General features: G+C 34.4%; 1 protein-coding gene across 1 annotated transcript; it reads left to right on the forward strand.

Moving 5' to 3' along the window:
• Positions 1-24,843, forward strand: LOC129005673 (transcription initiation factor TFIID subunit 13). Its single transcript, XM_054434637.1, has 4 exons — positions 1-185; positions 4,344-4,508; positions 23,866-24,031; positions 24,665-24,843. Exons 1-4 carry the CDS (start codon positions 162-164, stop codon positions 24,673-24,675), a joined length of 366 nt encoding a protein of 121 aa, XP_054290612.1. The 5' UTR covers positions 1-161; the 3' UTR covers positions 24,676-24,843.
• Positions 24,844-26,091: the final 1,248 nt, after the last annotated feature.

Genomic DNA, 26,091 nt, shown 5'->3' on the forward strand with positions numbered 1-26,091 from the left:
CAGAAAAAAAAGTAAATAAATTGTCATATCTGATCTCTGACTGAAGAGTGAAGTGAACGACGAACAAAACTATATTTTATTTCAATTCGAAGAACTTGCAAGCAAATACCTAGTAGCTTATTTATAGTTGACGAGCGGTACTTTAAAAGCCTCTAAGTACTATGGCAGATGATAACTTCGAGACGGTAAGGGGCTCTTGTTGTTGTTAATATTTACCCATACAACTACTGTATTACTAGGCTACTACCTACTGTAAACAGGCCAGAAAATAATCTATTTAATTTATTTTTCTATAGATTCAATTGAGGTTGTTGATCACATACGATTACATTTTCTAGTTTTTAGAGCAAACATTTTTCTTACGCTCTCAACAAGAAAAATCCACTCTATAAGTTATAATTTGAATTTATAGGAAAATTTTGCTCCAATTTTATTTGGCATTTGGTAGGCCTAGGCCCTTCACTTCAAGTAATCAGTTTTAATAGCCTCTTTGGTTTTTTTTAGTCTATGATCCTTAGGTAGGCCCAGGTAGGATAATCCTAACTTGTTTGAATAGCTGAGTGGCCAAAACTTTAATTTTGAACCAATAAAAAATCCTATTTATCAGTATATTCAATCTAATTATTTAGGCTATTTCCAATGGATAGCTCCAATTACAACAATGCATAGGCCTATATGGTACATCGGTTGAACCAATTTTTACCCCACAAAACCCTGTTCCTATGGTCCGATCATGCTGGTCCGCGAACTCATTCAAGTTTATCCCACCTCACACGCTTAAATCAAATTTCATCAAAATCGGACAAAAATTACTCGAGTTATCATGTGTTCATGGACGTATTTATATATATAAATCTATATATATAGGCCCTACCGTGTACAGTAGAGTCCCGCAAACTCGGCACTCGATAACCCGGCAGTCTGGATAACTCGGCCATCACCTGGCTCAGAAAATTAGTAATTTTTTCAGTCCGAGCTAAACATGGACTCAAGCCAGCTCAAGTCAAATCATTCACAGCTCGTACCAAGGATTTGTTGTACTATATCTGATGACTTAATACTGACTTGTAAAGTAAATAGAAATAAAAAAGGCAATTAAAAAGCTTAAAAATAGTTTTTCTTATTTTTAACCCTAGTTTCTGATAACCCGGCATTTCACAAACTCGGCACCCTTCCAGTCCACATTACGCCAAGTTTGCGGGACTCTACTGTATATATAAATTTGAACAAATAGTGTTTTTGGCCACTGGGGATATCAAAATGAAAAAGTAAATCGGTCCCGGGCCTAGGTCTTTACCGTGCCACCTACGGTAATAGCTACTTCCCTATAGGAAAATACACTAAAAACATGTACTTCTTGTAGTTATTTACCAGATGATCGATTTTAAAAAGTAGGGCCTACAGAGAAATCGTCAACAGATAACTTAGTTTCGGGAAATTTCCTTTGGCAACACTTCCGTTTCTTTGTGATTCGTACCCTATTTGATTTTCTGTTGGTCATCAAAATCAGCTGTTGTTTTTACAAACTCATGAATTTTGTCTCCCGCGAAAATAGTGTGTCAAATTACGTATTTTGAAAGAAACCTTTTTAGATTAAAAATTGTCGCTGGATAATGTTTAATAGCCTATATGAAAATAAATCCTCAGAATCTCATCTTTCGAATGGAAGCTACTGTATTGGGGTCAGGGCTAGAGATATACAAGGGCTAGGCCACGCGAGTTCAGAAAGTGATGCCAGCTGGCTCCCCTCCACTCCGCCGCTGTGACGTCACAGCGGTACCTCGGGCTCCCGGCAACTTATAGCTTTGCATGTGTGAGCGATGGTATTGCCTTACATTTAGTGTCGAATAAGCTTTATGTTAGACATTTTTTATTGTGTATTACTATATTTGATAAAAGTAATTGATTATCAAATAGGATTACGTATAACATAAAATTTTAATAAATAAAAAAAATATTTAAGGATGGGAGTGGACTGTAAAGCGATGGCTAAGAATACTGTAGTTATTGATCCAATGAATACTTTACTGTGTAATATCTGTGTTCGTATTACTCGAATGTAGCTTAATGTATGGATTTTTAATTGTATTTTTTTATTATTTGTTCATACTTTTTAGAATTAATTGAGGTTATATAAAAAACATTGAGGTTGTATAAAAATATATTATACTTAGTATTTTGTAACTATTACAAGAAGCAAAATAATTTCAATTTATCAATTACATTTTATCATACATATTTCAATCCATTAACATAAAGTTGTCTGACTAACAGACCTCAATCTTTGTTAGTTAGCCAATTAACTAAGCAGTCGAGTTTTGGTGTGGTATTACTTTATTAGTTTACACCATGATTATAATTTGTAAAGTTGTAAATGTTTAGTTTCGATATTATTTATTGTGCCTCGACTGAAATGTGACATTACTTTTAGAAACTTGAGACACTATATTTAGCCGGTTTTTGTGAATTTTAAACTGTTTACCAACAACGAATATCGCGGGTGTGACTTTATCACTTTAATCGTATTAGTTGTAAATTTGTACATATTTAGTTTGTAAACTGTCTTATGTGGATATACTTAGCCTACTTTATTTGAGGTCTGGGACATTACATTCAGCCCGTTTTTTGAACATTTCGTCATAATGAACAAACAATTAGACTGCCAAATGAAAAAAAAAACTATAACCATTGTAGAAAATATCAAATATAAAAATATTTAGTTATAAAATATTTATTGATGTATATTTTTTTTTATAACTATGTATATTTATGTAGGGAAATAAGTTTACTTTCATTTTATATTGTTGGTATGTGGGGTTTATGTGTTTGAAAAATAATATACATGTTCATATACATAATAACATACAATTACATGTGAATAACAATATGTTTTTCTAGACGAATATAAACATTTATTAAAAGTCGTAAACATTTATTGAAATCATTTTACATATACAACTCTAACTTCATTTGATCTCTAATATTATTGTCTAAAAATGTTAACTTTTACTTTATCTCTTGATAATACATTTATTTGGCTTTTGTTTGAAATTTGTAGTGCAAAATCGTGAAACTTGTTATTTTATTCTTTTTGGACCATAACTTTGTATAAATGGTAATTGGATTTTTTTTACATTTCCATGTAGGGAAATAAATTCCAAACAATTTGTATAGACCTATCTTGAAGTTTACATGAAAAATTTATTTTCTACCTACTGTCAATATTTTCTACAATATTTTAAATATTTATTTTGTTGCCATTTTCAAGTTCTTCATTTCATTACGAACACTTTAAGTATACAGTACGGTTCAATACGTTTGGTCTGTTGGTTTAAGCCTATGAGTTTTCGCTAATATGACTGCAAAATTTCCAAAAATGACTTGCCACTACAGAGTTTGCGCATTGCAAGTTGAAGGGTTAACGAAATAGTTAACCCGTTTAAAACCGCTTTAAAAATCACACTATAAAACTACATTTTATAAACACAATTATTAATATGCGTAGATGCCGGGTGACATATGCGCGCCGATGTACCAGCGCTACGTCACTGAGGAGGGACAGGAGAGGGGAAGTAGGATCAGGCGGCGACCGCTAACATCAAAGGAGTGAGCCAGCCCTTATATATCTCTAGCCCTGCATCGGGGTTGCCACCATACTTGTAAAATTATTGCAAAATTAACGTAGGTGGGGGTATGTCATACCCCCGCGCGCACGTTTTAGAGTTAAGACCCTGGGTCTTTTCCCGCACATGGAAACACTGATGTTAGTTGACGCTCTCGCCACAGGCATAGCGCTTGCGCAGCGCTGTAGGTTATGTTCACGCCACAACCACTTCACTGTTCCACTCCAATTGAATCACGCAGCACGCAATAGTCAGTGGACTGAACAAACAGCGATTCAGTGGCAGTTGGCATACTGATTTAGAAGTTATAGCACTGTTCCCCGTTGTACAATAGACTTGAATATTGCCCTGAAGTAAAGAAACAGTCTTTGAAACGATTTTGACGAAGACTTGAAAACCATATAAGCCCTATCTAATCAAACACGTTGTCAGTCCAAAATTCCTAAATAAAAATACCTATTATTTACAGCTAATTTAGATCTGGTTAAAAACAAATTATTAAATATTATCGATCGAGATAGCCGGAGCAAGTACCGGAGCGTGCGCTGGTGTATTCCGGCTGAAATTAAGCCTTAGATGAGGTGCTGTAAGCACTGTTCTATATATATGATTATGATATGTACTAATATTGTATAGGCTATACTACTTGATTAAATTTAGTATTATAATGTGTATGATGAGAATCACTTACTTTATGGCACAACTTTTCTTTTATTTCAGTTTGAAGATGATGAACCTGATGGTACTGTGGTGCTGTCTGGTAAAAAAAGAATTTTCTCTAAGGAACTTCGTTGTTTAATGTATGGATTTGGAGATGATCAGAATCCCTATACTGAGAGTGTCGAACTTCTTGAAGATTTGGTTATTGAATTCATAACAGACATGGTTAGTATCAAATAGGTTTATTTATTAGTAGGCCTATTCTTAATTGGTAGCATGACCATGATGGAGTGTTTTGGACTATTCATTAATTACTAATCCAACTACAAAATCCCTAGTTTGTACCGAGTTATTTTTATTACTTCATATAGGTCTGTGAAGCAGGGATTGTGTTTTAACATTTAGTCGTTTTTGGTATAAAACAGCAATTGATGGTTTTAAATATAAAAAAATAAATGTTTATTTCACATAACTCATGGACATCTGAAGGGTTGGATTTTTGTGTAACATATAAAGAGTGGACTGCAGTAAATTGCTTTATTTATAATTTTATACGCACACTAGGCCTATATAGCAATGTTGTATGTTGTAGAGAAGGGAGGGTGGCATTGGTTTTCAGGCAACAATAGGATAGGGTTCCCAGAGACCCTCCATCAAAAAAGAGGACAATTATGACTCGCAGAACTTACCTTGGGGTGGGGGGGGGGGCACCTAGTTTTAGCGAATTTCCCATATAGGGAATAAGCTATTACCGTAGTACTCACGGTAAGACCTGGACCCGGGACCGATTTTTTTTTTCGTTTTGAGGTCCCTAGAGGTCAAAAACACCATCCGTTCAAATTCATATATATATATATGTGTCCGTTAGCGCGATAACTCGAGCAAAAATGATCCGATTTTGATGAAATTTGGTACAAACGTGTAAACCTACGTTTATTCGAACGAGTTCGCGAACCAGCATGATCGGACCATGGGAACGGGGGTTTATGGGGGCTTTTATGGGGTAAAAATGGGTTTTTCCCATTTTTGACCCTAAAAACATACAATTTTGCAATTTCTTTCGAAACTATATTGTAGAGCTTAAAAAAACAAATAATTTAGTATATTGAAGCGTTATAATGCGCCTAATGGTTACGGAGAAAATTCCAAAAAATTGTAAATTTAAAATTCCTATGTTATTCTTATGGAGAATAAGTAAACTGTTGTAGTTTGCTTGTTTATAAACATATTTTGCCCAAATTTGGAAAATGTTTTTATTTCTTACTAACTATTAACATTTTACATAAAAAACACTTTTACCCTCCCTGTTGCAGCAAACCTAAGTATGTTTTAAACTGATTCTATTTAAATAGGGAATAAATGTGATATTTTTAAGGAGACATTTTAGTGTAAATCCATTCAGGGAAATGGAAATTCGCTTAGTCTGCAGGTTTGCTGCGGCGGGGGTATTTTTTTTAAATTTGGAATTAGTTTTATGTGTTTTAGGTGTTTTAAAAAAGTGTTTAGACTATTTTAGATAGGTACTAAAACTTTCAGCATTTTGGAATTTTTTAAACTCAAATATTGTCTGACAATTCCTAAAAACCTAGCCTTTATTGTAAGTTTTTGAAATTTCAAACTAGAATTTTCGATTTGATAGCCAATTCTTTACTATCACTAAAATATTTGCTTTTAATTTTTATTCAGGCATGCTTATGTTAACAAAGCTATAGTAAACATTTGGCAACTTTAGGCTTTTAACTCAAAAACTTTTGTCTAGATTACTGGATCTCCCCTCACTCAATATCAAATTATTGGATTAGAAATATGTTTTGCCAGGAGTCTTTAAACAACATTATCATCATTATTGTATGACATGTATACTTAATGGCAATAAACTATTTGAATTTGAATTTGAATTTGAACACATTTTGTTTGAAGTTTAGTGGTACAATCCATGGACTCTAAACTCTGGTGATGTTTTTACTACAGTAGTGTGAAATGCAGTTTCTTCAGCAACACAAGCAAAATGATTGAATTTAGAGTCATGTTTAAAGAACAAAACTGTCAATTTCGGAGGATGATGCAACTGCTTAAAGGTTGGAGTTGTGTAGATTTTTTTAGAACAAGTAAACTTTTTTCGCAACTAATCCCTTTTTTTAACTTGATACACATTTTCTTACATTAGTAGGGTCTAGGATCGTAAAAAATGACAAAACAAGAAGTAAGAAAATTATTTTAATGTAAGCGTGTAGGAGTGTAAACATAAGCAGAAAGCAGACGAGGAGCTAGCTGTAGTTAGATAGTCGCTGGTCTGGGTGGTGGTGGTGAGCAGCGACAGAGACAGCTGGGTTGATTTTGCTAACAGTCTAAAGATTTAAACACAAAATTTGATACAAATACCCCCGCTGCAGCAAACCTGCAAGCTAAGCGAATTTCAACTTGTCTGATTACATATTTACTAAAATACTTCCATAAATAAGACATATTTATTCCCAATTTAAATAACATTAGATATAACGAGTGCTTAGGTTTGCTGCTGCGGGGAAGGTAAACAGTGTTTTTTAACCAAACAACAATAGTATAGGATGAAATAAATAAGTTTGCCAAATTTGATCAACATATATCCATAAACAAGTAAACTACAACAGTTTTCATTTTTTCCATAAGAATAACATGGGAATTTTAAATTTGCATTTTTTAGAATTTTCTCCGTGACCGTTTGGCATACAACAATGCTTCAATATACTAAATTATTTATTTTTTTAAGCTCTACAAAATGGTTGGGAAAGAAATTCTAAAATTTTATGTTTTTAGGGTCAAAAATGGGAAAACCCCATTTTTACCCCATAAAACCCCCATAAACCCCTGTTCCCATGGTCCGATTATGCTGGATCGCGAACTCGTTCGAATAAATGTAGGTTTACATGTTTGTACCAAATTTCATCAAAATCGGATCATTTTTGCTCGAGTTATCGCGCTAACGGACACATCTTATCTATATCTAAATATATAAAAGGCAAAGCCCTCACTGACACACTCACTCACTCACTCATCACTAATTCTCCCACTTCCCATTTACCTAGGAGGCTGAAATTTGGTACACCGATTCTTTAGGCATTAAATAGGAAAACTAAGTTGTTTTTATTCTGATCGGACTCTCGGGCTCCGCCCCAGTGGCTCTGGAGTTTCCCATGTTAACCTTATGATTTTTCATATTTAAAAGGAATTAATGAATCTTATCAGCTGTTTCAATTAAACAAGTTGGTTCTGTTCTATGATGTTCAATAGCTTTAAAGTTACAAGGATTGCCAACAGGGTGCAGCACTATTATTATTTTTTTAATTTATGACAACAGCTAATTTGCAACCAAAAGGTGAGTGAGCGTAGCGAACGAACTTCAACCTGGAGGCGAGTTAGCGTAGCGAACGAGCTCCAACCTAAAGGTGAGTGAGCGTAGCGAACGCACTTCAACCAGGACAAGATTGAGCCATGCGAACGAGCCCATCTTGAAAATTAAGAAGTTAAACGGGGCAAAGCCCGCGGGTACAGCTAGTATTATATAAAAGGCAAAGCCCTCACTGACTGACTGACTGACTGACTCACTCACTCATCACTAATTCTCCTACTTCCCATTTACCTAGGAGGCTGAAATTTGGTACACTGATTCTTTAGGCATTAAATAGGAAAACTAAGTTGTTTTTATTCTGATCGGACTCTCGGGCTCTGCCCCAGTGGCTCTGGAGTTTCCCATGTTAACCTTATGAGTACTCATATTTACATGGAATTAATGAATCTTAACAGCTGTTTCAATTAAACAAGTTGGTTCTGTTCTATGATGTGCAATAGCATTAAAGTTACAAGGATTTACCAACAGGGTGCAGCACTATTATTTTTTTAATTTATGTTAACAGCTAATTTGCAACCAAAAGGTGAGTGAGCGTAGCGAACAAACTTCAATCTGGAGGCGAGTTAGCGTAGCGAACGAGCTAACCTGAAGGCAAGTGAGCGCAGCGAACGAGCTCCAACCTAAAAGTGAGTGAGCGTAGCGAACGAACTTCAACCAGGACGTGATTGAGCCAGGCGAACGAGCTCATCTTGAAAATTAAGAAGTTAAACGGGGCAAAGCCCGCGGGTACAGCTAGTATATATATAAAAGGCAAAGCCCTCACTGACTCACTGACTGACTCACTCACTCATCACTAATTCTCCCACTTCCCATTTACCTAGGAGGCTGAAATTTGGTACACTGATTTTTTAGGCATTAAATAGGAAAACTAAGTAGTTTTTATTCTGATCAGACTCTCGGGCTCCACCCCAGTGGCTCTGGAGTTTCCCATGTTAACCTTATGATTTTTCATATTTAAAAATAATTAATGAATCTTAACAGCTGTTTCAATTAAACAAGTTGGTTCTATTCTATGATGTTCAATAGCATTAAAGTTACAAGGATTACCAACAGGTTGCAGCACTATTATTTTTTAAATTTATAACAACAGCTAATTTGCAACCAAAAGGTGAGTGAGCGTAGCGAACGAACTTCAACCTGGAGGCGAGTTAGCGTAGCGAACGAGCGAACCTGAAAGCAAGTGAGCGCAGCGAACGATAAAGGTGAGTGAGCGTAGCGAACGATCTTCAACCAGGACGTGATTGAGCCATGCGAACGAGATAATCTTGAAAATTAAGAAGTTAAACGGGGCAAAGCCCGCGGGTTACAGCTAGTAGAATAATATAGTGCTTTCATGAATTATGTATACGGTATTTGTTTTATAGGGTGTGTAATCTGTATGAAATAATATCACCCCTATATGAACGAATATTTTGATAAGTTTTATTTACAAACGAATGAAGAAGTGTGTTGAATCATAACATAGTCAAAACTAAACACTAGAGTCTAAACCTTCGCTAAATCATCACGATGTTGTCCCCTGACACTGCGGAGTGGGGGAAGCAAAGCATTCTATTGGCTGAGGGAACACCTTTACCGCAACGATACGGTGTGTAGCCACCGGCCTCGGTGGTCTAATGGTTAACGTGCCGGAATTGACTATAAATCCTTAAAAGACAACGCATCTAGTACTAAAAAGCGTAGCCAGCAAAATATCCTAGCGGAGATTAGCAGAACTAGTTCAGTACCTCTATGCGGTGTCGTTCCTAGCGGCAATGGCTGGAAACTCATGTTGTAAGTGCTGCGCGCGCACGCGTGCATCCCCGCTCCGCTGCCGACACTCCAGCCAGGTCGCGGTCCTCTTTGATCTCTTTGATTTTACGCGGCCTATTCTTAGAAAACTAGAGTACCGATCAAGGTTCTAATCATTTTTCTGTATTTACTGGATTCGTGAGAGTGTCTTTAGATATAAAAAAAATGCCTCGCTTCTTTGAAACAAAATAACGAACCACCAAAAACCCAATTTTGTTTGATTTTTGTCAAATTTTCTCCCAATGTTTACTATTACATTTTATGAAATAACGATCAGATTAGTTCTCACTTCTAGCTGTCACTGATATGTTTACATTAAAAGTTGTTTACAAATAACCATTTCCAATCAAGTTTAGTCAGCACATCCCGCACATCCAAACCAAGTGAGATTAAAAATGTTGTGCCTTACTTAACCGGTTTAATTAATCGCAAGTGCAACGATTGTTCTTGAGTTTTGATAACCGGGGAAAATGCCGTGAATTAGTGCTGTATCAGTGCAAGCAAACTTACATTTTTTTATCATCGTCACCAATACCGTAGCTTACAACTGTTTCCACTCATTGACGGTGATTGAAGGACAGTTATGTAAAGTGCAAAGTAAAAAATCACAAGTGCAGTGAGTGGGTGATCGTGTATGTTGCTGCGATCTTGGAAGATCATTCTGATTTCGCTGTGATCGTACCGTAACGGAGGTTTAACTTAACAGATGTAGCTAAACTCGCTTTTCCAATGTGTCACTTTTGGTTTCTACTTACTTACATTTCGACAACGATATCGGTACTTTTCCTACTTAGTAAGTAAAACTACAAACGTACAAAACCCCAGATTTGTGCGTTTTTTGTCACATTTCCTCCGAATGTTTGCTAGATATATGTACCGATTATCGTTCAGAGATTACGTAATCTTTTAAATAAGAAACCTTTGTTTGGATAAAGGTGGTTTCTTCAAACTGCCATTAATATGTTAACATTAAAAGCTTCTTACAAATAATGCTACTAATGGGAAATATCATTGATTTTCGAAAACTTAAAAACTTTTAAAACCAAAGGAGATTAATAACTTCTGTACTGAACCACATCAAGTGAAAGTTTTTTTAGCAGACCGTAGTAAGTTTTCAAAGCTTTACGTTGTTAACGTTACATGTTACATGTTTTGTGGCCTGTGTATTTATTTATGTATATATTTGCCAACAAATTAATTAACACCTATAATACAGTTTGATTAGAAGGACAGTTTGAATTAGTGGTAAGTACCACGGTTCTTTTCTCAAATGTAAACGTTGGTTTTTGGTACTGCTACTTTCCCTTAGAACCGGTGGTAGCAGTTAGAATAATTTCAACATATCACTATTTTCACTATTTATTTATAAACACTGCACCTTATTGCTTATTAAATTTGACTGATGTCTTACTGAATAATCTTTAGCGTTTTCTGTCTGGACTCAAAAATGTTGTGTGAACTCAATTTTGTATTTGTGTGTGTATGTCTGTTGGTAACGCATTAATGTCCTTATTTTTCGTGGAAAAGACAAGAGCACCATTGTTAATAAAAATTTAAACCCGAATAAAGTGTGCAGTATTGAGGTTGAGGAAGTGTTTTAACTACTTTTAACCAGTGTGAAAAGTAACTTTAAATTACAGGCCTACCTTAGGGCTATGCCTCTTAGATCTATACTGTAAAGCAATTCCTTTCATCGTTAGATATAAAATATGGACTAACACGATCGGGCGACATTTAATTGCGAAGCATTCGTTTTGGCTTTGAAACTGTCAGATATTGTATTTGAGAAGGTTTATATGTATTCCTGAACAATTATAGTTTTGCCATCATATCTGGAAAAATGCACACTAAATATGCAAACCAACTCCTTTTCTGAATATAAGGTTTTAACTTGCTACAAGATTCCCGTACGTAGAACGGGCAAACAGCTAGTAATTTATAAACCTAAATACTCTTGAATAGTACACCATTGGTCTGTTTTACCTACCATTATAGAATCCCCATGTCCTATAGTAAATAACACAGTATTATAATTAATAAACCCACCAATTAGTTTAAACCATCGATCTCTAAGTAATAGTTTAAACAAACGAAACAATTATTCTGAATTAAATTATTGGTTTAAATCAGCTATTTAATTGCGAAGCATTCGTTTTGGCTTTGAAATTGTCAGATATTGTATTTGAGAAGGTTTATATGTATTCCTAAACAGTTATAGTTTTGCCATCATATCTGGAAAAATGCACACTAAATATGCAAACCAAACTCCTGTTCTGAATATAAGGGGTCTTTTATAGTATTCGTGGGTTTTAACTTACTACTAGATTCCCGTACGTAGAACGGGCAAACAGCTAGTGTTGACATGAAAAAGTTAAGATGATTGACAACTGATTGATGATTGACAGATGATTAATAAACTCTGAAATGTTAAAAGCCTATTGGACGAAGGGCTTTCATGGGTTATCATCTAAACCCACAAAAGGCACATCTAAATAATTGGAGCTTTAAAATTGATACCCAAAATGCCTAGGAAAATAAATATTTAGGGGTCAATGTGCTGAATACAAACATCCAACAAATTCTTTTAATAATATAAATTTCAATGGTATAATATATTTGGGAATTTACCGCTAAGCTAAAATCCATTCTGTAAAAAATAATTTGTACTAGGCCTATATTTCAATTTTTTTATATCCCTGGATGCAGATTGAAAATTAAAGTAGTTCTGGGTAAATGGGTAGTAGGGGTATGGTGTTGGTATATGTGTGTGTAAGTGTGAAAAAATGTGTGTGTAGGTATGACAAATTAAATTAAACCATAGGAATTGGGTAGGTAACAATGCTCGGTTGCGGTCGTAATATAATCGCATCGTTGGGGTCCGATGCAGTATCAGTGGAACTGGAAGTGTGGTGAGAGGACAGAGAGTGAAGAGTTAAATAAAGGGACTGTGTGATGTACGTGTAGGTACGTGCGCGTGTGCGCTGTAGCGATCCGGCAGCACGGCGTACTCTGTCTAGTGTCTGTACTGCGAGTGCGCTGAGTGCGGGCCGGGCCGCCGGGCGCCGAGCGGGAGTGCGCTGCCAGCACTCTCTGGCAGAGAAGGAATAAAACAATTGACGCACGCGCTGTCTTTCGGAGGTGCAGACCAACTAACTGAACCCACGGACCTGGCTCAGCTCCGACCACCACAATGGGCCCGTATGTATGCGTTGTCTTTTAAGGATTTATAGTCAATGGTGCCGGGCTGAGGATCTGAAGGAACCAGGTTCGAATCCTCTTGGTAGCACTAACTTTTTGTCTAAGATTTTTGCATTATCAGCAAGTTTGGTTAGTTTGGTTAGGTTATGACAGTTTAACTTGTTAATTAAAACATTATAAAATTCAATTTGAGCTATTATAATTTTAGAACTATTTTTTTTCTATTAGTAAACCTTCGTTCGATTTTTTCGTTATCAGCAAGTTTGGTTGGTTTGGATAGGTTATGAGAGTTTAATTTTATAATTAATAAATTCTAAAATTAAATTCAAGGCATTTATAATTTTATTTTATGAATGGAACTATTTTTTCGATTAGTAAACCTTCATTTGATTATTATTTTATATATTTTTTTATATAATCAGCATGTTTGGTTGGTTAGGTTAGTTTATGACAGTTTAATTTTATAAATATTCATTTTTTTAACTTATTGAAAAACTGCAGCATAGGTATATGCATGTAAAACAACGCGGGCTTGTTTGGACGCCGTCTAGAGGGGAGGTGGAGGGAGAATCATTTCCCCCACTCCGCAGCGCCAGGGGACAACATCGCGATGATACAGCGAAGGTTTAGACTCCAGTAAACTAAACATTTTAACAATCTAGCAACAGCTGTAACATAATAAATATTAAAATAAAGTGAAGACCAAAGGCATCACAGCTGTGGCTAAGTTGACGCCACAGTTTTTTACAATTTATTGTTCTCTTCACTCCCTTTACTTTTACGCCTATGACCAGTTTGTAACTTTTAGAGATTTAATTGTTTTATAGCGATATTTTACTTACCCTTTCTAATGATTTTCTTCAAATATAATAATAAATACGACAACGACAAGTCAATGCATTTTGGCATAAAGGCATTTTGTTCAGGACAATAAGTTTTGTATATTAGGTAATTTTTAAAATTTGTTATTAGAGCATTATAATTGTTTACTGCATATTTTGTTTATGCCTATCGGTTCAATTGTGATAATAATAATAATAATGAAAGCCCACATCAAGTGGAAATATACCATATTTTGAGTGTTACATTTCACTAAAGGTGAAAATATTAATGCAAACTTGTTTTCTAGCATGTACAGTATAAGACAGGTTAATTTACAGAGTGCACAGATTTTAAATGTATTATGAACGGATTCGTTAGGGAAAAGCGGGATCTTTATGCCTGTGAGGAGGGATTCCTTCGGGAGCTGTGTGGCAACAATGGATTAAATTATCTATTTTCTATATACAATTCAGTTTTAAAAATCTTTGTACAACTAAATCTAGAGTTCTACTGGACCGATTTTATTAATTGATAGGTCGTTGGAAAGCTTAATTCGTGTAGATTTGCAAATAATTATGAAAGTTTGTTTTTGTTATGATTTATGGTGAAATATTTAAAAAAAAAAAAAAACATGTTTTCCATAAGAAATACATTGAAAACGATGTTTTATTTCGGTGAGACTTTTGGCTGCCTTTTTTGGGTGTTTCCAAGAAGTCTATGGTATCAATTTGTAGGAAATTTTATTCTCTTTCAGAATATCACCTTCCACTGTGGTCGATTTCCTCACCATTTTAAAGTTATTTGCAAAAAAGCTAAGTTACCTCCAAATATATAGTAATGAGAAAATACTGAGTTAGGGATATTTTTGTTAAACTTTGTACAACTAAATCTAGACTTCTACTGGACCGATTTTGTTAATTAATGGGTCATTGGAAAGCCCAACTCATGTAGATTTGCAAATAATTATGAAAGTGTGATTTTATTAAATCTTTGTGGTAAAAAAGTAAAAATAACCAAAATACATTAAAAACAGTTTTTTTCAAGTTTCTGTTTTCAAGTTTCTATTTGTAGCCAGCTTTTGGCTGCCTTAATTAAGCATTTTCAAGAAATGCATAGTAGTTTTTTGTAGTAAATCTTATTCTCTTTCAGAATATTACAACAAAAAAACTTACTAACCAACAATCCATCTGAGCCTCAAGAGAGTATTTCTGTCAACGGTTCACCAGCTCACAATTTTATTATACCTTGTGAAAATTCTTTTGAAATTTTATCTTCTGACACTTTCAATGATGAACAATCCAATGGGGATCTTCTACATAGTAAGAAAAAAAATTACACAAGTAACATCACCAATAAGAAACAGAAGCCTAGGCCTAGTTCAAATAGACACACCTCAGTAAAATTACCGTCTGGTGTAATTCATCCATTAAAACTTGTCATACTTGCTGACAGTCATGGAAAGAATTTAAGTAATTTAGTACACCAACGGTCAACTGCTAATGTTTGTTCATATGTTAGATCTGGGGCAAAGTTTGACAGAGTTACTGAAGAGGTCAAACAACTTTCTGGAGACTTGTCTAAAGATAACTATCTACTGGTAATAGCTGGTACAAATAATGTTGACAGTGCTGGAGAAATGCAACTTATGGAGGATGTAAATAGATTAATCCACAACTCTACCTACACCAATTTGATTCTTGCAACACTGCCTATGAGACATGACCAGCCGCAGTTGGACTTGAAAATTTCACATTTTAACTCTGAAATAGAAAACACAGCCAATGAAAACCAAATACAAATTCTTCCCCTCCACTTACTTCCCCGACATTTATACACCACTCATGGGATGCACTTCAATAGGAAAGGTAAAGCTAAAGTTGCAGACATGGTTGCAAAACTGCTAATTAGGAAGAAGCAAAATGAACCCTCAAAGCACTCTTTTAACTCTAAAGCAGTGGTTGTAGATCAAGGTATCGAGTTAGTTGAAGAACACATGAGCCAAGTTATAGACCGCTACAAACAGGACTCTTCTGTAGGTTTTGCTCACACTATATCGAGCGACCTTGACCATGCCAGAAATATGACAGCTGGTGTTGCTGTTGTCTTCAAAAACAAGTTTGGTAGACCACGTCCCTGCGATTTTATTGCAGACAAACTCACCTGTCAGAATGTAAATCAAGGCGCTTTTGTTTACAGCCTGGTTACCAAACCGATGTATAGTGGGAAACCAAAAAAAGACGACTACAATGAAGCCTTTTCTCAACTCACACAGGATTTTAAAGCAAAAGGACTAAAAACATTAATCTGCTCCCCCATGGGTTGTGTGAGGGATCTTATTGCACCAGAACACTTTGTCAAAAAAATTATCGATTTTCGTCAAGAAACAGGGGCTGCAGTGTTCATTGTGAGCTACAATCAAAGATCACAAAGAGAGCTAAGACGGGGACTATCACATGGGGAATTCCAATTGAAACTAGATGTTCTGATAAAGGAATATAGTTTGAAGAACTCAGCTGATGATACAGTTACCATCACCCCCACTCCACAATCGGGAACTGATGCTAACATCTACACTCCTTGTGGGACTCACGAGGTTGACGTCAACACGCCCACCACACCACCCGAGGTTGAGGTCACCACGCCCACCACACCACCCGAGGTTGAGGTCAACACGCCCACTACACCACCCGAGGTTGAGGTCACCACGCCCACTACACCACCTGAGGTTGAGGTCACCACGCCCACTACACCACCCGAGGTTGAGGTCACCACGCCCACCACACCACCTGAGGTTGAGGTCAGCACCCCTACCCTACGAGAGGTTGATGTTGACACCTCCTCTAATGAATCTCTAAGCCAGTCAGCCATTGAAGTGTCCAATCTAAGTGAGAGTGAAGTTATTCCCCAGAAGTGTAGTGCTGACCGCGCTGCCAGTGTGTCATTTGCTCCCGTGGATCCAAATAGGCCTAAGAATAATGTTTAGCCTTAATAAGACTGCCAAGCAAGAACCACAAAAAAAACCATCAATTTTAAATGTAAATCCTTCACTCTTGTTTCTAAATATCCAAGGCTTAAAAAATAAAACATCGATTTTAGAGTCATTTGTACTTAGGAATAATATCTCCGCTATTGGTCTAACTGAACATTGGTTAAAAACAGAAGAGGTTGCTTTAGCTTATCCTGATGGTTTTTGTTGTGGTAGTGCTTACTGCAGAACTGATCATATAAGGGGGGGCTCTTTAGTTTTCACTAAAAATTCTTTGCAGGTTAAAATGTGTGATTTGGATCAGTTTTGTTCTGAAATGAGTTTAGAAGCAGCAGCGGTCTTTATCGAGGATTTTAAATTAATTTTCGTCTCTGTCTACCACTCACCTTCGGGCAACCCTGTGGTTTTTCTTGAAAATTTTGATAAATTATTAACTCATCTCTCTCGTTGGACTAATTATGTTTCAATCATCGGAGGAGACTTTAATAAAAGTTTTGACTTGACTCAGAACAACTACCTCTCTAAACAATTTCTTAATATACTACGCCAGCACAATTTTCACTTCTTAAATCACTCCCCCACTCGAGGCAACAATTGCCTGGACAATGTATTAACAAATTGTAGTAAAAACGCAAATATAAGCTGTAAAGTATTTGATTTCCCCTTCTCTGACCATAATGGTCTTCTAATTAATTTGACTTTGAATTTGGATAAGGATTGTGTTAATCAATATGCTGCTTTAAACTCTTTTTCTAAAGTAATTTTGCCAAAAGATTCGGTTGGTTTATAGTAGAAAAGCTTGGTACTTATGATTGGATACAAGTGCTTAATTGTATAAATTCAACAGCAGAAGATACGTTCAGAGTTTTTTTCAAAGTTTTAAAAGATAACATTTCTTATTTTTCTAAAGTAATAAAAATTCAAACTGAAAATTCGAAAAAAAATAATTGTAATGCTTGGTATAATAGTGAGTTAAGAGTTATGAAAGAAAGATTAATTTTTCTAGATAAAATAGTAAAAAATAGTCAAAGCGTTTCAAATGAAACAAAACAAGCATATAATGGGTTAAAAAATCAATATAAGCATTCAATTAAGAAGGCCAAAATAGAATATAACACAATTCTCATAGAAAAAAGTAATAACAAATGTAAAACTGCCTGGCAAATCATTAAAACCAGTAGCAATTCTTTAGTCAATACAAAAAAACCCAAAATATCTCCTGATGTTTTCAATACCTTTTTCATTGAATCAATTGAAAACATAAAAATTAAAATTGTTAGTAATGCTTACAGTTCAAAAGATTTAGTTAATAATTCTTCCATTACTCCTGTACCTTTTTTCTGGAATTTTATCACACCTAATGATCTAATAAAAGCCACAAAAAAAACTAAAAAACTCTAGCAGTAATGATGTTTATCTCATGTCTAATAGTTTGCTTAAACAGATTATTGGTAATCTAGCTGAACCTCTCTTACTGCTTTAATCTCTGTCTCCTTGAGGGTGTCTTTCCAGATGAATTAAAGGTCACCAGAGTCTGTCCCATTTTTAAAAAAGGTAAAAAAGATATTCCAGAAAGTTATCGCCCAATATCAATCATTCCTGTAGTATCAAAATTGTTTGAAATCATGGTTTTTGACCAGCTGAATTCTTTTTTTGAAAGAAACAACTTTTTAAGTGTATCACAATTTGGATTTAGAAAGGGCAAGTGTACATCAGACGCAATAGATAAATTGATTAATGAGGTACTAATGGTCTTTGAGAGGAAGTCACTTGCTCAGGCCACTTTCTGCGACCTGAGTAGGGCTTTCGATTGTGTCGACCATGATGACCTAATAATGAAATTAAGTTTTTATGGTATCAACGGATCTCCACTTTCTTTTTTCAAATCATACTTAAACAATAGAATACAAAAAGTCAATATTGATGGAGAATGGTCCCAAGAATTAAAAATGAAATATGGCGTGCCTCAGGGATCTGTTCTAGGTCCTCTATTATTTTTAATTTGTATTAACGACCTCCCAGAATGTATAACCAGTAAAACTTATTTGTATGCAGATGATACAACATTTTTAAATATTAATCCCGATCTTAAACAACTTAAAGAGTTAGCTCAAAACTCAATCAATGAAGCTTCTATTTGGTTTTAATCAAATGGCTTCCTCTTAAACAAAGATAAAACTCAAAAAATTGTTTTTAGCCTTAGACCCTGTGAATCAAATATGTTGGATGGTTATGTAGACAATGTTAAATTTCTTGGTATTTATCTGGATAAGACCCTTTCTTGGTGAGATCATATAGATTACATAAGTTCTAAGCTTTCAAGGGTAATTTGTCTTATAACTAAACTAATACATTGTATAGATCAAAATTATATTAAAACAGCCTACTTTGCTTATTTCCAATCCATTTTCAGATACAATATTATCTTTTACGGAAATTGCAGTAGGATAGAGGAAATTTTAGTCTTACAAAAGAAGTTAGTTAGAATCATATCTTGTGAACCCCAACAGGAACACTGTAAACCCCTGTTCATTCAGCTACAAATTCCAACAGTAATTAACATTTATATATTTGACTCTGTATCATATATTCTACAAAATCCCAACCTTATCAAACAAAATTCCCATGTTCATAATACAAGGAATAAAAACGTTGCTACCATAGATTTTTTTAGACTGTCTAAAACTCTTAAAAGTCATATTGTAATCTCACTAAAAATATACAACAAGCTAATACATTTAATAACAAAATATCCTAATAAAACTTTTAAATCTAAATTCTACAAATGGCTTTTGAACAACCCTTTTTATTCTCTAAAAGATTTTTTTGAAATGCCTTTTATTAATTTTTAAGTAGAGCTAGCAAATTTATCAAATTACTGTTGGATTTAGTTGGTTATGGGGTTTAATAACTTTCATTATTCTAAATGCCTTGCATTTTTCTGAACAATAAGATTATTTGGTTGTAATATTAAAGTACGTATTGTAACATGTCTCCTTGTGTGTAGTATTCTTGTAAATATTGTATATTGTATTCATTAACTGACTATGCTAGTTTTAGCAGTTTTTCGGACATTGTCAATAATTTGTATAAATTCACAAGACAATAAACACATTTCATTTCATTTCATTTCATTTCATTTCATTATTACATCCACTTTAGTCGATTTCCCCTCCATTTAAAAGTTATTGGCAATAATCTAAGTGATCTCCAAATTTGTAGTGGTGAGAAAATACTGAATTACATATATTTTTGTTAAACTTTGTAAAACCAAATCTAGACTTCTACTGGACCGATTTTGTTATTTAATAGGTCGTTGGAAAGCCTAATTCGTGTAGATTTGCAAATAATTATGAAAGTTTGATTTTATTACATGTTTTAGGTACCTAAAACAATAAAAATAAACAATATTACATTTAAAATACATTTTTTTCCAAGTTTATATTTCCAAGTTTATATTTGTAGCCAACTTAAGGCTGCTTTTATTGAGTATTTTCCAAAAAAATACATAGTAGTAATTTGTAGGAAATTTTATTCTCCATCAGAATATCACCTTCCACTTTGGTCGATTTCCTCATTTCAAAGTTATTTGTAAAAACGTTATGCAACCTGAAAACTTACTGTATAATGGTGAGAAAATACTGAAGTAAAATTTTGTCGTTAAACTTTGTACAATTAAATCTACAGTTCTACTGAACCGATTCTATTAATTAATAGGTTATTCATTGGAAAGCCCAATTCGTGTTGATTTGCAAACAATTATGAAATATCAATTTTTTAAAGATTTACTAGGTGAAAACAGTCAAAGTCTGACAGTTGCTGTTGGGGTTGCAAAAATAATCGATGATTATAACTCAATTTTTTTTTTATTGGGTTGATCGTATTTGATTTAGCAGTGTGCTTTAGGTACGTAAGATCTTATTAACACGTTCGCTACTGCAATAGTACGAAATTTTTCATTCACATAGACCAGCGTCGCATATATGCGACGGCTAGTCACATTAAAATAGACTGCCGACGCATATTTGCGTCGGGGTTCTAATGTTATTAAAATGCTCATATCTTTGTAGTGGTCTATTTGAAGGCACTGAATTCCCTGCAGTGGTCTACAGAGATGTCTGACGCACAACTGCGTCGCTTGGTCTGTGGATATGATGATTGGTGACGTCATATAATAGTTGGAAAAACTGGTCTTTACTTTTCTGCATCACTGTATGTATGTATGCAGTATGTAGGCTGCATTATCCTATGTAGCTTTTATATTTGTTCAGTTATAAACTGTTCTTGAATAATCTGTTTATTATTTTACTTACTTTCACCTTAAAACAAAAAAAAATGAACCGTCGCATATATGCGACGTTTAGTCTATTTCAAGAAAACTATGATAATTTTCACTATTGTCTTCGCTGTAGACCGGGCGTCGCAAATATGCGACATTACAAAAGGTTATAACAAATACAAAAAAACAAGAATAATTTATTTACAAACACGATTGAAGCGTATTACAACGTAAATGATCACTGTTTTACAGGTTTTCGCCCGTGGTCTGTGTGTACTGTTAACCAAGTGACAGCCGGTCTATGTGTAAGATTCAAATGTATACCTTGGTCTGTGGCAATGACCGCGGCGTCGCATATATGCGACGCTCAGTAGCGAACGTGTTAATCAATCATTCAAATGGAAGCTGGTATTTCACTGAAGGTTCTTAGGTCAAAACAAATAGAATGACGTGAGTAAATATATCTAAAACTAAATTCCATATCCAAGATATAATCAAATTTATGTTTTCTGATTGAGCAATACAGTATATCTTAAACTTAACTGATTAAAACTACCAATATCTCAAGTTAAAGCCTTTAAAGTATTTTAAGACGGAGACATATAAAATAACTTAAATAAAATTTGAGTTACGTATCATTGATTGCAGATAAGTAATAAAACGATTATAATTATTATTGATTCGTGATTCAGCAGTGTGCTTTAAGGTAGGATTATTAAGATCAGAATCTTAATAATCAATAGCTCAAATGAAAGCTGGTATTTCACTAAAGGTTTTTAGACTAAAACATATAGGATAATGTAATTAGTACTGCTGGAATACATCTTTAATTGAAGTAAAATCAAATTTATATTTTTTTGTTGAGTAATACATAGATAAATTAATAATGATGCTTGATGACAAATATGTGCTTGCATAGCTTTATATACAGAGACGCATTTTATGCATAACTCAAAATATACGTCAAAATGAATGCCGATGATTGATGACAAATCTGTGGTGCGTCCATACCTTTAGTTTAAGGCCAAAATTATGAAAATCGGTCGGGTAGAAGACCTTTAACCCGACTCGGAAAAGAAAAACCAATAATTTTTATAGATGGCAATAATTGATTTACCAGTATGCATAATCTAAACATACAAAACATGTGTTAATAATTTAACAGCTTATTGTTATATTGTTATTTAATTGTTTTTTCTTTGATTAATAATGTTGTTGTTAACAATTTGCATTTGTGTTTAAAGTGAGTTCATTATGTTAAGTATGTGATTCTAATGGTATGTGCTTAATCTGTACCATTAATATTAGTAAGTAAAGTGGTGTATGGATTTCACAACCATTATTTTGCTAGAGACCGTTGTATTTAACCACAACGGGCTCTGTTGCTAGTAATAAATAAATACAATCCATAAAAACTTCCTACATATACCTTCCCAGTTTTTGTTGTTGTTTTTTTTTTAGTTAATTTCCCTATAGGGAAGTAACTATTACTGTAGGTAGCACGTTAAGTCCTGGAGCCGGGACCGATATACTTTTGCATTTTTATGTCCCTAGAGGCCAAAAACATTATTTAGTCAAACTTATATATATATCTATACTATCTGGCCCGACAGACTGTCTTTATGTTAAACTGTCCTAATGTTTTTTTATGTCAAATGCCCGTTCATTTTCAAGATGAGCTTGTTCGCATGGCTCAATCACGTCCTGGTTGAAGTTCGTTCGCTACGCTCACGCACCTTTAGGTTGGAGCTCGTTCGCTGCGCTCACGTGCCTTTAGGTTAGCTTGTTCGCTACGGTAACTCGCCTCCAGGTTGAAGTTCGTTCGCTACGCTCACTCACCTTTAAGTTGCAAATTAGCTGTTGTCATATATTTAAAAAAATAATAGTGCTGCACCCTGTTGGTAAACCTATTAACTTTTTAATGCTATTGAACATCACAGAATCAAATTGTTTAGTTGAACCAGCTGTTAAGATTCTTTAATTCCATTTAAATATGAGTACTCATAAGGTTAACATGGGAAACTCCAGAGCCACTGGGACGGAGCCCTTTAAACGGATCTGCACCAAACTTCACACAAACCATCCTTGAATAATGCTTAATAATGCCTGAAAGTTTCATTACAATCTGTCGAGCGGTTTCGGAGTCCTTAACGGACAAACAAACAAACATACATTAGATTTTATATACTGTATATATAGATATGTATATAAATATATATTTTGATAGTTTTGTTCACTTTTTAGGGCTACTTTTTCAATAAATAAGTAAAATAATAAAAACCAGATATATATATATATGATTTTGATGAAATTTGGTTTGAAGGTGTAAGGATAAATTTGAATGAGTTTGCGAACCAGCATGATCGGACCATGGGGACAGGGTTTTACAGGGGGTTTTGTGGGGTAAAAATTAGTTTTCTCATTTTTGACTCTCAAAATACAAAATTTACCAATTTCTCTCTAGACGATTGTAAAGAGCTTAAAAAAATAGTATACCAAAGTGTTTTTGTACGGTTATTGGCTACGGCAAAAATAAAAAATAAATAAATTTTAAATTCTCTTGTTAATCTTATTGAGAATATTGTAAAATGTTGTAGTTTGCTTGTTTATGGAAATATTTTGATCAAATTTTGCAAATTTTTTTTACTAAGCTACTAATATTTTACTAAAAAAAACTGACTTTATTAGCCTCCCTGTAGCAGCAAACTTAGGTACTTGTCAAACCTAATGTTATTTGAATAGATTTACTTTCAAATCAATTCAGGCAAATGGAAATTCGCTTAGCCTGCAGGTTTGCTGCAGCGGGGGTATTTTCCTTATGTGATACTTACAAATCTTTGTACATTGTGACTAAACAACTAACTAATAAACATTAATTATTTAACAATAATATGCTTAGTAAGAAACAGCTGATTTGCATTTTTGTTATCAATACATGTAGGCTAGTTAATTTAGTCGACATTGACACACTCAATTGTTTCCACTTGAAACACGCATCAAATAGGTTTTAACTTTCATAATATTACTATATTGTGATGTATAGTAACCGCCCTGCCAACCATATGAATTATCCAGCTATACCTTCCTGCCTCTATAAATGACATCATATATTTTTCAGACACACAAAGCAATGGAAATCGGTAGAACTGGTAGAGTCCAAGTTGAAGATATTGTTTTCCTCGTCAGAAAAGACCCCCGAAAATATGCCAGGGTTAAAGATCTCTTAACAATGAATGAGGAACTGAAAAAAGCTAGAAAAGCTTTTGATGAAGTTAAATATGCAGGTAATGGATATTTGTGTTTACAGGAACCTGAATTATAGGCCAAGGGCAGAATATCAAATATGTGTATTTTGATTGCCATAGCAATTGTCAGTGCAAAAAATATACTTAAAAAAACTTTTTTAAATCTTGAAAATACAATTAAGTACCAAAAATATGTTTTCGCTCCGTGTGATGAACAACTATTTTCATCATACTATGTAAAAAACATTAAACTCATTACAAAATTAGACCACGCAACATGTATATACTCTTGGAGGTTATTCAAAGTCGTCATCAATGTTTACATTTCTGTTATTTACAAAAATAACTTAAATATTTTGTAATTATCAGCTTCCATAATGTTTTAAAGTAGTAAACAACATTTATTATGTGCCATAAACAAATTTTGAGGTTAGCGAACCGAAAATTTACCATATGTTATTTCTGTTCCCTATTTGAAAACAATGATTTTGCAGACGATTTAGTGATCTAAAAAGCGCCGTTTTCCGGACAGTATGATGAAAATAATTATTCAGGTTCAATATTTGGCTTTAGGGCACTAAACAGCAATGCTATTTGTAATGTTATACATGTTTTAGAACTTGTTTATTTATTTAATATTTCTCCATCTCATTTATACTATTATATTTTCAGTTTCATCTTGAACATGGAGAATTGAAACATTTAAACAAACTGAGTACAACAGCTTGAAACTGGACAGAAGTATAAAATATGAGGAAAGTACTATAGTATAGTGGATATCATGATTTGGGGCTAAAAGGCCAAAAAACATTATATTTTTATATTTGAAAATAAAACCTTTCTTAAGTTAACTGTTCTCATGTTTCATTTGACATTAGGGACACTCTTGGTGTTTTTTTTTTTTTTTTTTACATATAATATGGAGTGAATCTAACACAATTAGTGATGGGTCCGTACCACATTTTCAAAGTCAGTACCGGTTTAAATTTTTAGGATAGGCAACTTAATTTTTAATTTTTAAAACAAAATTTCCACATTTCAATTTTATGGTATTTTGCATTAGTAGGCCTATAGGTTGGTCATACAAAACTTAAGGGATTAAGAAAATAAAACTTATTTGTACTGTATAAAAAAACATACTTAAATAACCAAACACATTCAAATCAAAATAATATATAATGTAACAGAAGTGTTACAAATATTTGATGAAATTGGTGATGTGTCGATACAAAATTTATGGATTCTCGATACCGATACCTAAAAAAAACAAAACAATTCTCAATACCAATACCATTTTTTTAATAGTTTTACCAAGTTTTCTAAATGGATTGGTTGAGAGCGGCAACATCATGAACATCACTCAAGGTCAATACCCAGATCACATGTTGATGATTTCCACACAGACGTCATTATCGTCTGCCGCGATCGCGGCAAAATCATTAATATCTCCCGCAACCGTGTAGACATCAACATGAACTCCCGTGGTCATGGAAACGTATTCGTCTTCGTCCACAATCGCGGCTAAATCATGAACATCTCTTGCGGCCACGTAGACTTCATCATCATCTCCCGGGATCGCGGTAACGTCATTGTCATTGTCCGCAATTGTGATCGCGGCAAAATCATCTTCCGCAATCATTGACTCCGACGGTCACGGAAACGTCACTTTCGTTTTGCGCGTTTGTGGCATTATTGGTAATTTTCCGGCATAATCGGTGACAGGTTTCGGTGACATTTCGCCATTGGTTCTCGGTTCTGGTTCTTTTGCCAAGTGTACCAAATTTGAGGTAAAAAACCTCAAATTCAAACCGCCCTGTGAAACCTAGGATCAGCTGACTACAAAGTACGACCAATTACCCACAATTCACCACGTCATCGAAGCGGCTCTGAGCCAGGAAACCTGCCCAGTTCCTTCTCGTGTTTCCTTCCATAAGGGTAAGCCATTATCGGGTTGTGCAAATCATCAAAAGTTTGCGGTACTAGTTGGTAAAATAATTATATTTTGATTAACCGCTTAGCATATATCCCGTAGGGATATAATTGCAGCGCGATCAAATCAAGCCTGTTTTTGGAAAAAATCTTTTTCACCATTGCCAACT

This window comes from Macrosteles quadrilineatus, unplaced genomic scaffold, assembly GCF_028750875.1.
Source record: "Macrosteles quadrilineatus isolate MER2022 unplaced genomic scaffold, UCM_ALF_1.0 Scaffold_1__1_contigs__length_201487025, whole genome shotgun sequence".
Taxonomy (NCBI): domain Eukaryota; kingdom Metazoa; phylum Arthropoda; class Insecta; order Hemiptera; family Cicadellidae; genus Macrosteles; species Macrosteles quadrilineatus.